General features: G+C 53.4%; 1 protein-coding gene across 3 annotated transcripts in view; it reads left to right on the top strand.

Moving 5' to 3' along the window:
* KIAA0930 (KIAA0930 ortholog) overlaps nt 1-5288 on the top strand; it is a 45010-nt gene extending 39722 nt beyond the window's left edge. For all 3 annotated transcript variants that reach the window (XM_007976059.3, XM_007976060.3, XM_038007323.2), the window contains 3 exons: nt 829-991; nt 3194-3352; nt 3908-5288. In XM_007976059.3, the coding sequence (XP_007974250.2) occupies nt 829-991; nt 3194-3352; nt 3908-3948 (363 nt within the window). In that variant the 3' untranslated portion in view covers nt 3949-5288. The remainder of the gene's footprint in view (nt 1-828; nt 992-3193; nt 3353-3907) is intronic.
* The last annotated feature ends 7657 nt before the right edge of the window (nt 5289-12945 follow it).

Here is a 12945-nt window from a genome sequence, read left to right on the forward strand (position 1 = left end):
TTTGCCTCTGTGCTTCATGTATCCTGTGCTTCTCTTTCTCTGTCTCCACAGCCAGCATGCTGTCTATGGTTGTCACTCTCTGAGTCTGTCACCCCAGCAGACTGTGAACTCCTTGAGGGCAGGGACCTGCGATGTGCCTATCTGTCCTTAGTGCTGTGGCTGCCTGGCCCTGAGTGGGTGTGAATGTTTGGTGACCAGAACCAAACGTGATTAGAAGTGGGGAGGAGATAGAGGCCTAGAGCCACTTAGCATAGCATCTCCTGTGAGGGGTGCTGGGAACGAGAGGGATGGGGCCACTTCAGCCCTGAGAAGTAGGATAAGGAGCGTGGCCCTGGGGGACAGAAGACAGGGCTGCTGCCATCCTGCTTGGTGACCACAGGCAAGCCAAGGTCTCAGTCCCTGCCTTAGTTTCTCCATCCGTCAGATGGGCTGACGCTAGCCCCTGTCTCACAGAGCTGGGAGGCTCGGTGGGTCTCTGTGGGGCCAGTGCTCACTCGGCGTCAGCAACTGTTGTTAATTTGTGCTTGAACACCCCCCCAGCCAGTGTCTGAGGCCCAGAGGAGGGGGTCTTTCTGCCATTTGCAGCAGCAGCCTGGTTGCTCCTCGGGCAGCACTGGTAGCCAGGTGGCCTGCTGGCCCCTGGGCTGGAACGCATCTTCCAGTCTCTAGGCCCCACCTAGCACGGGCCAGTTGGGGCTGGATCCTCTTGGCCGAGCGACCTCTTCCCTGGGAGCTGTGTCGGGTTGTTTGAGGGTGGGAGAGGAGGGGCATTGGGACCCCCGGGTATGGGGCTATTCTGCTCTGGTGACTTTGGCTCCTTGTTCCCAGGTGACCTCCTTCAGCACGCCCCCCACCCCAGAGCGGAACAACCGGCCCGCCTTCTTCTCCCCATCCCTCAAGAGGAAGGTGCCCCGGAACCGGATCGCCGAGATGAAGAAGTCTCACTCCGCCAACGACAGCGAGGAGTTCTTCCGGGAGGACGACGGTGGAGGTGACCCCCCACTCCGTGCCCTAGGGCCCCCGTGCCCTTCAGTCTTCTCTAGATCCAGACCATTTATTCATTCATCTGTTCATTCAGCAACACTTAGAGAGCGGGTGCCATGTGCCAGCCACCCCTCCAGGAGCTGAGGGTAGAGCCGGGGACGGACAGAAATGGCTGCTTCCGGGGTTCCCGTCCTGGTGGGCCCAGGCATCTCCTTGGCAGAGTGCTTGGAGCCCAGACGTGCAGCAGTATGTCAGTTTCAGGGGCTTCCCCACCTTTCTAAGGCCTTTCAGCCTGCTTAAGAAGGCCGATGGGGGCCGGGCGCGGTGGCTCAAGCCTGTAATCCCAGCACTTTGGGAGGCCGAGACGGGCGGATCACGAGGTCAGGAGATTGAGACCATCCTGGCTAACACGGTGAAACCCCGTCTCTACTAAAAACACACAAAAAAAAACCTAGCCGGGCGAGGTGGCGGGCGCCTGTAGTCCCCGCTACTCGGGAGGCTGAGGCAGGAGAATGGCGTAAACCCGGGAGGCGGAGCTTGCAGTGAGCTGAGATCCGGCCACTGCACTCCAGCCCGGGCGACAGAGCAAGACTCCGTCTCAAAAAAAAAAAAAAAAAAAAAAAAAAAAAGAAGGCCGATGGGTGATCTGACGGCTCCACACACACGGGCTGTGGAGGGAGAGAGGAGGGCTCCCCTCCCTTGGGTCAGCTCACCCTCAAGGGGAGGCCCAGCCCTGCTAGCTCTGTGCAGCCTCCCAGGACCGTGTGCTCTTTGGTGACAGAGTCGCCACCTCATGCAGCCTCCTCCCAGCCTCCTGTGCCCCTGTCCCCCAGACTCTGGGTGTCTGTATCTGGGTGTTCCTGTGCCCCTCAGTCCTGCCCAGGCAGTCTGCACTCTCTCCTGAGCGCCTGCACCTGCTCCCTGTCCTCGCTCAGTGACCGTCCAGAATACAGGAGTCGTTCCCAGAGCCCCCAGGGAGGCCACGAAGGGGGGGTTTTAAGCAAGGGAGTGACACAATCAGATTAGCATATTTAAAATGCCACTCAGCAGACCCTGTGGGAAATGGCTCCTGGGGACAGCGGTGGCCATCACAGACTGGTTGGGAGGTTCTGCCACGCTCTGCTGGCATGGACCACGTGCCTTCCTCACTGTCATCCTCAGGACCCAGTGGGCGCCTGGCTGTGCACTGTGTGCATGTCTGTCTAGTGTATGGAAGTGAAGGATTGGCCAGGTGCAGTGGCTCACACCTGTAATCCCAGCATTTAGCAAGGCCGAGGTGGGTGGATCATCTGAGGTCAGGAGTTCGAGACCAGCCTGGCCAGCATGGTGAAACCCCATCTCTACTAAAAACACAAAAAATTAGCCCCGAGTAGTGGCAGGAGCCTGTAATCCCAGCTACTCTGGAGGCTGAGGCAGGAGAATTGCTTGAACCCGGGAGGCAGAGGTTACAGTGAGCCGAGATTGCGCCATTGCGCTCCAGGCTGGGCAACAAGAATGAGATTGTCTCAAAAAATAAGGAAGTGAAGGATTCGCTGATAACTCCCACTGAGCACCTCCCCCAGTGGGGAGCTGGGGCTGCAGCATTGGTCAGAAGAGGTGGCAGTCTTTGTCCTGACTACTGGAACCAAGAGGCAGGGGCCCCGCCTGTGCAAGGCCCGGGTCAGGGACTCCAGCACTGGCCTCCACCTGCTCTTGTGTGAACTTGGGCAAGCCCCTTCCCCACCTGGGCCCATTCCCGAGTCAGTGAGAAGTATTGATCACTGCCCTAGTCTACCTCTCTGGGGCAGGTTCCCCCAGCCGGGAGCGCAGGACTGGGTAACGGTGCAGGTCGGCCCAGGCTTGCCCCTCCCATGCTCTGCAGGTGGCAGTGCCTCTTCCAGGGACAGGGCCCGTGGAAGCAGTGAATTACACACTCTGTGTGGCAGACCCCCGGAGGAGACTGAGCTCGAGACAGAGAAGGGAGAGATGAGGGGGTGACCAAAGAAGTCTTCCGGGAGGTGGAGGCGTGGGTCTGGGCCGGAGGAAGGGGGAGGGGTGTCACGGGCGAGGAGGCGGCCGCTCTGGAGTGCGTGGGTGCTGGTGTGGAGGTGTTGGTAAGGAGCGTCCCTGCCTCAGCAGAGCGTGGCCTCAGCCTGGCCTGGGAGCTGGCGTCCTGCTCTTCCCCCCGCAGCCTGTGCTGTGGGCCTTGACCTGGCCTTCTCTCCTCCAGCCGATCTGCACAATGCAACTAACCTGCGGTCTCGGTCCCTGTCGGGCACGGGACGGTCCCTGGTTGGGTCCTGGCTGAAGCTGAACAGAGCAGATGGAAACTTCCTTCTCTATGCACACTTGACCTACGTGACTTTGCCGCTGCATCGGATTTTAACAGGTAACGCTGGCTGATTTTAACAGGGAAGCGGCCGCGCCCCACAGCCAGCTCTACCTCCAGGGCCTTGGTGCTTGCGAGCCACCCGGAGTCGTCCCGCCCCGTCCGGTCGGTTGGTTGGGTTTCTTTGCAGGGCTCTTGGCCTCCTTTTCTCAGACTTTGGGTGGAGCCATAGCTTTCCCAGAATCCTCCCTTTGCTCACCTTTCTGGCACACCTGCTGTCCCCTCGAGTGCCACAAGCCCGGGTGTGTGTGATTCACAGGCGATGGGAGGCTCTTGGGCCACCTCACCCACCCAGGCCTGCAGCAGCTGTGACAGGCCGTGGCTCTGGCCCCCACACCAGCTTGTACCTGAGCCCCTGCAGGGTGTGCCGTTGCTGCGGGCCCGTTTCCCAGTCTGCAGGTGGGGATGGTGGAGACGCGTCTCCTCTGCAGTCTGTGAAGCCTGGAGAGGAGATGCGTGAGTGGCCGAGGCGGGCTTCCTTCAGAAGTGGCACTGCTTAGCACTCCCTGCTGTTGAGGGTTACTGTTTCACCTGCTTCCCTCCTGCCGGCCCTAGACATCCTGGAAGTTCGGCAGAAGCCCATCCTGATGACCTAGCTGCGTGCGGAGCCTGTGCAGAGCCCCGGCCGGGCCCAGCCCTGGGAGTGCTGCCAAGTGCCTACCTGTCCACCGCCACCGGTGTCTCCTGTGACCCGCCAGTGCTGGAGCCGCAGCCAGGCGAGGCCACTCGACTCCCAGGGCCAGGGCCGACTCCACGAACACCAGCCCAAACTGAAGTGCCTCTTTCCTCCCCTGCTGGCTCTGCTCCGCCCTGTGCCCCCCGCCTGTCGCCCCCCAACCCATCTCTGGAGAGCCCTCTGCACCCAAACAGGACTAGAGCTGCCGAGCGGCCATGAGAGAGAGCGGGAGGAGCAGCTGATGCCCAGAGCGGGGCCAGACCGGCGCATCTACGTTCACATGCCCCCAGCAGCAGGTGGAACCACCCAGCCAGGGCACTCGGCGCATCAGACTGTCCACACCTTCTTCAGGAACGCCAGTTGAAGATTCTGGAATGCCATGTGGATGAACTTCAGCACCCGAGTCAGTCCCAGCTCATCCTTCCCAGTTGACCACTTTGTTCTAATAGGAGATGGGAATACAAGAAGTTTGATGGCTTTGCCCTGGGCTGGGAATACCTCACCCACGCCCAGTTCCAGAAAGGCCTCCAGCTGAGCAGACGGCCCCGATCCCGCCAGAACGGCCTTTTGCTTCCAGCCAAAGAACACCGCCAACACACACACCTCCAACCTGGGACATCCACGCTGGGCCTCGGACGGAGGGACCCGCAGAATTTGGATTCTGAGGGTAGTCGGGAGGCCTCGGTAGCCACGCAGAACAGGATTATCTGCCAGAGGGTGTCTGATGTGGGGTGGGGCTGGCATCATCCCAGGGAGGTTCTCGGTGGGACCCCGTCTTCTGGGGGCGGGGGTGTCTTCATCGTCCCTGGTTTCCTGGAGCTCACTTCCTTTGACAGCGTGTGCTGGTCCCATCTCAGACCAGCTCACTGAGGCAGAGGAGTTGCTCAGAGGCTCACATGGGCACTCCCATCGGTTCGTGTGAGCAGCTGCCCAGCCCCAGGCCTGCCCTCAGCCTGGTCCAGCATGAAGGCGTTTCCATCTGCAAGGATGCACGGTGCCCTCCCCGAGAGCAGGCCTGTCCCCTCCCCAACTGGGAATCAGCTGGAAGCTGGGTCTCTTTTGGCTGGTTTTGTTTGAAGTTCCCAGGAATGTTTCAGGTTTTCCAGCGATGTGTTTAGGGATCTTCTCTGGGGGGGAAAAGGAAGAGGAGGGGCTTGTTCTCCCATCTGTTTATTCTTTGGGCTCCGGGAACAGGGGACTACTTTGGGGCTTTCTCCAGACTTTTGTATATTATTATTAAAAGCGAGCTATTGCATTTCATTCTGCCTCAGTTTGCCCACCTGTGAAATGGGGCTTACACCACCTACCTCACTGAAGTCTCCAGGGTTCAAGTGTGTGGCTGGGTCAGGGCACGGTCACCCCATCATTCTGCATAGGTTGGGTCGGATGTTAGACTCCTGGGATGCCCACCTCCCCCTCCCCCTTTGTAATAACGTAGTCCGAGACTGTGCTTGGTGGGGGATTTGAACCTTCTCTCTCCTCTAGCAGTGTCCGCTCAGGCCTGATGGCTCAGCTCTGCACAATTTCATGTTCCAAACCCGTGTCTTAGGGCAGCACAGAGCCAGGTCATGTCATGCCCCAAAGTGTGGGGACAGAGCCTCAGCGAGCCCCGAGCGTGGCCAGCCCCATTTGAGTGCCCTCAGGGGATGCCAAATGCTGTTTCCAAGCTTGTGTCCATGTGGCTAAAATCCACCTATTTCTTCAGGAACTCTTCCCCTGGTTGTTCTGGGGACTTGGGAGGAACACAGTCCTGACAGCTCGTCCGTGGGAAGATGAGGCAGTCCAGGTCGTGAGCAGCACAGCGGCCCGCCCTCTGTTCTCAGAAGTGAGGGGCGTGAGAAGGTTCTCTCCCCTAGGCCAGCATGTGGCCAAGCTCGGAGGCTTGCCTGGATGGCTCGGGGCGAGCTGGGCTCCTCGTCTGTCAGATGGCGAAAGTGCTGCCCGCCTCACAGGTGACCATGAGGACCAGTCACAGTGACGTGTGAGAGGGCTCGCTGGTCACGGAAACGTGTGCAAATCATGCTGGTTTAGAGACCAGCCCTCAATGTGTAAGGCATGTGAACAGAGCACACGGTGGACTGGCGGTTTCATAGCCAACACGTAGCACCTACCATGTGCGGCCGCTGGTCCGACCCCATCTTACAGACGAGGAAACCAGCACACAGGCACTAGGGGACTGCCCGGAACAAACAGCAGGGGCCAGCGACGGGAGTCAAACCCAGGCATGTGGCCCGGCCTGCACGCTGAGCCACACGGTGCTGCCCGGACAGATGGACAGACACTTGGTGGAGTCTGCCTTTCTTAGTCCCTAAAACCCTCTCCAAAGGGTACTTGCGATGCCGGATTTAAACCTTGCTCAGGGCCACTTAGCCACTTGAGAACTAGACAGGAAGGTATTACTCCCAGGTTTGTCTTTCCAAAGTAACAAACGATATGTAGAATGAAGTAACAGAGTAACAAGTGGCAGGGCCAGAACCAGCGCCCCTGAAGTCCGGGTGTTGGCACATTTGTGTTTCTTGTACGGTCATCTTTAATTTTTCCGGGAACATACCTGCCTCTTGTGTAATGCAGGGAAGACTCATGCATGGTGACACCTAGGTGTCCTTAACAGAACACTTGATCCCAAAACCCCTTTAAGACATTAGGTTTCCTCAACAGAAAACTGTGCTTTAATCCCAAACTCCCTTTAAGACATATTGGGGCCGGGCGCCGTGGCTCATGCCTGTAATCCCAGCACTTTGGGAGGCCAAGGCAGGCGGATCACGAAGTCAAGAGTTCAAGACCAGCCTGGCCAATATGGTGAAACCCTGTCTCTATTAAAAATAGAAAAATTAGCCGGGCGTGGTGGGCACGTGCCTGTAATCCCAGCTACCCGGGAGGCTGAGGCAGGAGAATCACTTGAACCCAGTAGGTAGAGGTTGCAGTGAACCGAGCTTACGCCATTATACTCCAGCCTGGGAAACAACAGTGAGACTCCGTCTCAAAAAAAAAAAAAAAAAAAAAAAAGGACATATTGGTCTTTAATGGCAAACTCCCTTTAAGGCCTGTTGGTCTTAAAAGAGGATTTGGGATTGAAGCACAGTTTTCTGTTGAGGAAACCTAGGTGTCACTTTTTAGAACATGAAGAAGAAAGTTGTGGGATGGGCTTTTCCATTTAAAGGAATATATGATGATCCTACGTTCTGATGGGTGATAGATGGTCTCCGTTTATACCCTTTCTTTCAGCAGCTGTAGTAAGTTCAGGTAGTGGCCATCTTACATTCTGATGTCCTACTGGAAGTGCCTAGTTGCCTGCAAAGACAACTAAGGCTCATTATTTCAAAAGAAAATTCTTTAAAACATGAGTGACAGGTAGTCAGAAGAGAACAAAAGGATGCAAGATACTCTATAGCCACGTCAGCTTGGAGGCAGGATGGGAGGATGGGTTGCTGAGTGGGGCCGCCGCTCACGTTTGGCTTCTTGTGGACTGTGAGTTAGGCTTCCCTCTACATGGAGTCATGGGAAGGGTCTAAAGGCACATTCCTGAGGTGCCTTCCCTCAAAGTCTACCCACACTCAAACCAGGGCCTGTTTTTGCTGTTTTAATCATAAATAGACTAATTAGTAGAAGACTTTTGAAGAACAAAGTAAAACTTTTTTTTCATTAAAAGACGTGCCGGAGGAAAGGCCCTGTGAAGCCGGTATATTCTAATGACTGCCTTGACCATGTCCTGATATGCTGGTTTTAAGTTGTTGGCCAAAATCCTCTAAAGACATATGAAACATCTGCCAACTTTTTAGTGAACTTAACAGGTTTCACTGATGTTTTTCTCAATTTTCGAATTTAGGTGGGATCTGCTTTCATGTCCTGTTTCAAAAACCAAGTCTCTCTTGCCAGCCCAATGGTTCTTCCTGTCCTGTTGCTCTAGTCTGTATCAAAAACCAGAATGACTCTACTTCTGTTTTAAAAATAACCACCTGATGGGACGGACACTACGAGCTAAGGAAACGCACGTGGCCTTGAGCTTGAAGGAAGCAGCCTCTGGAGCGGCAGCCACTGCCCTTCGAGGGAGAGCAGCTCTTCAGCAGGTGGGCCCTGGGAGCCGGGCGATGGGCACCCGCTGGGGCTCTTCTTTTCTCTTTTTCACTGGCTGCTTGATCCCCAGCGGCAAAAGGACCCCTGAGCCCTTTCTTGGAGCCCTGGAGCGCTCCTTGGGACACGGAGTGGCCTTGGGGCTGGGTTCAGAGCTCCTGCAGGGGGAGTCTCAGAAGTGGAGGCAGCTGCTGATGGGCGAGTTTGCAACTTCTTACGTCTAAGGCAAGTAGGCGTTTTTATTCCGTCTCCAGTCCTTGAGCTCAGCAGATCAAAATCACAGTGACCCTGCAACCCTACAGAGCCCAGGGCACGCTCGCCATCTGTCTTCCCCGCTGTGCACCTTTAGTCCCCGCTCTGTGGAAGACCAGGCAGTTTAGGTGTACACAGGCCTCTTTTATGGTTTCCAAATGAATTATTTGTGTGAGAGTAATTAAATCTGTAAGAAAACTGACTCTGAATTATGATTTCTACAAAATGTATTTTAGCAAAAACACGATGATGGCCTGCACTGGAGAGCGCGGTATGCTAATTGCCAGTGCTAGTTTCATAACCATTCCCAACAGCTGCTTTATTAACCGTCTTCCACGTCCAGTAGCGATCATTTCTAGGCGGTATTTGTTGGTTGGCTGTTAGCTTTGCTTTATGATTTCATGTTTCTTTCAAAAGTTGTTTTGCATGTTGAATATTAAATTTTTCTTTTCTGTGTCTTCCTCTAATCTTTTTTTCTGTCATGGGCATTTCAGGGTAAATACAGATATAGCAAAGCGATCATGATTGAACCTTAATTTGCCCCCAGTGATTCCTTAAACTTTTTTTGGAGCTTTCACACAAGCTGCTGTTTTGAACTGGAGTGTGCTGGAGGCAGAGAGAAATCACCCTGTGTGCTGGCTTTGCCTGTCATGAGCCAGTGAGGAGTCCGAGAAGTGGTGGGCAGGTCAGTGACTGGGGTTTGGCCAGAGATGCCGTATTTGCAGAATTAAATCATTTCAAGATAAATTTCAAGGCCTGGCACGGTGGCTCACGCCTGTAATCCCAGCACTTTGGGAGGCCGAGGCGGGCAGATCACTTGAGGCCAGGAGTTCGAGACCAGCCTGGCCAACATGGTGAAACCCCGTCTCTCCTAAAAATACAAAAATTAACCGGGTGTGGTGATGGGCACCTATAATCCCAGCTACTCAGGAGGCTGAGGCAGGAGAATCGCTTGAACCTGGGAGGCAGAGGTTGCAGTGAGCCAAGCTCACACCACTGCACTCCAGCCTAGGTGACAGAGACCACACCACTGCACTCCAGCCTAGGTGACAGAGACTCCATCTCAAAAAAAAAAAAAAAACAAAACCGCATTTCAAGTTTAGCTTTCAGCCTCCACAAGGTAGTGTATACCCTTTCAGTTGTATTGTAAAATTTCCCAGGCTTTTTCAGAGAACCTCGTAACCCTCACAGAAGTGGAGAAACAATGGAATAGAAGCCAGGAGTCCCAAGTTCAGGTTTTGCAGGCTCCAGGTAAGCTGCCTGGTCTAACGGAAGATGAGGTGTTCGCACCAGGCGGCTCTCTCGCAGCTCAGCGGGCGAGGGGACCTCGAGCAGGCTCTCGCACTTCCTGGCTGATCCTTCCGAGCCTGCTACTGCAAGGCCCTCGCAGGTGGAAGCAGCCTTGTCGTCGCCTTTCACACCATGAGCTTCTCCTTTCCATGGTCAGATGGACTTAGGAAGTTACCAGCGATGGGTGAAAGGCCTAACACACCGCAGAAAGTTACAGAATGGAAAATGAGGGGCAGAGAGAAAAGAGGGTCTGAGAGCAATGCAAGCAGTCTGGAACATAGTAAGGGACACCCCACCAGTGACACTTCTTGGGAACAGTCACTGCCTTAGAAACACCAGACCAGGAGAATTTTCTGACCAGCACCTCAAAGGCAGCCCATGAAGATGGCGGTTAGGAAGGAGACGGTCTAGCAGGCGAAGACTTCCTTGCCATCCAGGTCAACCCCCTTCTCGTTGAACAGTGGGAAGTTCTTTTAAAGCAGTCACCTGACATATGTTTAATAGACACTTCGGGCGAGTCTGTATCTTGAAGCTGCCTGCAGGAACTTCATTCCTATTCATTGCCTCCTCTGGAAGGCTAATTTTGCTGTTTCAGTTCCTTTATCCTTAGATGAGCTTTTAGGAACTACTGTCATGCCCTAGCTTAGAAGGAAACAAGTTAACTGGAAAGGAAAACCTTCGGGAATCTTATACTGGGAGGAGAGGGGGATGTAACTCAATCCATACAGTAACACAGTTCATTGTAAATAGACATGTTGACTGTGGTAGCATGCTATACTTTGTGCCTGATTGTTAAAATGACGAGAACAGCTGGAAAATTTACATGAGGAAGGGAAAATACTTGTTTCTGGGGATGAAGGATCATGTTCTTTTCTCTCCTTACGGCATCCCTGAATTGCCCCCTGACCTAGCCTCTCCATCAGCCAACAGGTTAACGAGCTTTCTTTCCTCCGTGTGGACCGGGGTCTTTCCTCTTGGAATCTGACTTTAATAGAACAATTAGGTTGCTCATTTTTAAATAACCATGGTTTTTAGCTGAATTTTATGCTACTCTGAATAAACAATTTTCTCAAAAGATTTTAGCCAATTCCAGAAGTCAGTGCAGTCGAGTCATTTAGTGGGCACGTACATCTCCTTAACACGGCACGCTGGGGAGAGGAGTGTGGGGCTGGGACCTCAAGCTGCAGCACCTCAGACACACTCAACCCTGGGCCTGGGTTTCCTCAAGTAGAATCACCACTTTCCTTCCAGGGATGCGACGATGTTGAAGTGATACAAAGTACGTCCAAAGGCTGGCGTAGCTCCTGGCAATGCTGATAACTACTGCCATTTCTTCCCGGCGTGCCCAAGGGGTATTTCATGGGCCATCTTTAGAGTCATCAGGACTGCATGTGTGCCAGCAGTTCCCAAATGTGAACGTGCATCGGGATCACCTAATGTACGCTCTAACCCAACGTTCAAACCCAGAAGACTGGTAAGGAAAGTACTCTGGAATCAGTGATGACGGCTGCACAACTCTGTGAGTATGCTGAAAGCCACTGAATCGTATACTTTAAAGGGGTGCAGTTTATATGAATTCTATCTCAATTTTTAAAAATGGGCTCCGGCCTGAGGTGCTGATTCAGTAGCCTAGTTGGGGACCATGGGTTTGCCTTTTTCTGGGGCAGGCGGGGGAATGGACAGAGTCTTGTTCTCTCACCCAGATTGGAGTAGAGTGGTGCGACCACAGCTTACTACAGCCTGGACCTCCTGGGCTTAAGCGATTCCTTCCACCACCACGCCCAGCTAACGAAAAAAAAAAACTTTTTTTGTAGAGACAGGGTCTTGCTGTGTTGCCCAAGCTGGTCTCTAACTCCTGGGCTCAAGCAAGCTTCCCACCTCAGCCTCCCAAAGTGTTGCAACTGCAGGCATGAGCTACCTTGCCCAGCCGGGTTTGCCCTTTTTTTTTTTTTTTTGGGGGGGGATAGGGTCTTGCTTTGTCACCCAGGCTGGAGTGCAGTGGCATGATCACTGCTCACTCCCTGGAGCCTCCACCTCCTGGGATCAAGCCATCCTCCCACCTCAGCCACCCAAGTAGCTGGGACTGCAGGCGCATGCCATCGTGCCTGGTTACATTTTGTATTCTTTGTAGAGCCAGGGTTTTGCTATGTTGCATGTTGGGGACCAGCCTCAGCACCACCCATAGGGTACCCGAAGTCTGTTGGCGACAAAGCACTGAGAAGAGACAGGTTAAGAGTAAAGGTGGAGCCAGGGGGCCAGTTGCAAAATGTGGAGGCTGCAAAAGGCTCAGAGCTCTAGTCTCCACAGTATTTATTGAGTACAATCACAGAAGCAGATGTTGAGGGCGGAACAGTGAAAGGGTGCAGTGCGTCACAGGCGTAATCTACAGCAATAGCGGTTTAAATGAATCTCCTTTGTGCTCAAACAGCGTATCTTTAACTTACCGGAGAGTAGCTAGTGGGAGCGGCTTACTAGGAGCCTGCACGTCTGTCCACATTCCAGTGCTTCAAAGGAGTGTCTTTCTCGTTGAACACAGTATTTACAGATAGGAAAGCGGGTCTCGCTCTGAGCATGGGAACATGATGGCAAATAGGCTTTTCTCCTCACAGGCCTCTTGTAACTTTCCACAATTTATTGTCCCGTATTTTTATGGCCAGTTTATACAGGCATCCACAAGCCCTTTTCCCAACAGTTGCACAGGCTGATCTTGAACTCCTGGGCTCAAGTGATTCACCCGCCTCAGCCTCCCAAAGTGTTAGGATTACAGGTGTGAGCCACCGCGCCCGGCCGGGCTTGCATTTCTGTCAAGTTCCTATGTAGCAGTCCCAAGACCACTTTGAGAACCCGGGTTCTAGCCCAGCCATGCAGCTGAGTATCTATACTGGGCTTCTGCAGTTTAGGCACCATCTTCCTCTTGAGATAACATTCTCTTAGTGTCATTTAGTTTCTATTCGATGTTAACAGTTCAGGAAAATACTTTGATGGATAACAAGTCTTTGCAGTACTATTTTTTTAAACCAGGAAATACCCCCTTATAAACCAAATAAATGCTGAGTAACGTAGGAAAGGTTAAAAATATGTCTCAAAGGTTTGCTTTGAGGACTAACCAAAGTAATACATATAAAGCAGCTAGCCAAGCTTTGCACACTAGCCCATTAAGGATCAATTGTTCCCATTCCAATCTGTTAAGATTTTAATCCAACAGAAACCCTTGGTCTGAATGGTTTAAAAGTAGTGTCAACCCCCAGCCAGGAGTCTGATAATAAATTAGTCTCTCACTCACCTCCAAGCCGACCTTCCTGTT

The sequence above is a fragment of the Chlorocebus sabaeus genome, chromosome 19 (assembly GCF_047675955.1).
Source record: "Chlorocebus sabaeus isolate Y175 chromosome 19, mChlSab1.0.hap1, whole genome shotgun sequence".
Lineage (NCBI taxonomy): Eukaryota > Metazoa > Chordata > Mammalia > Primates > Cercopithecidae > Chlorocebus > Chlorocebus sabaeus.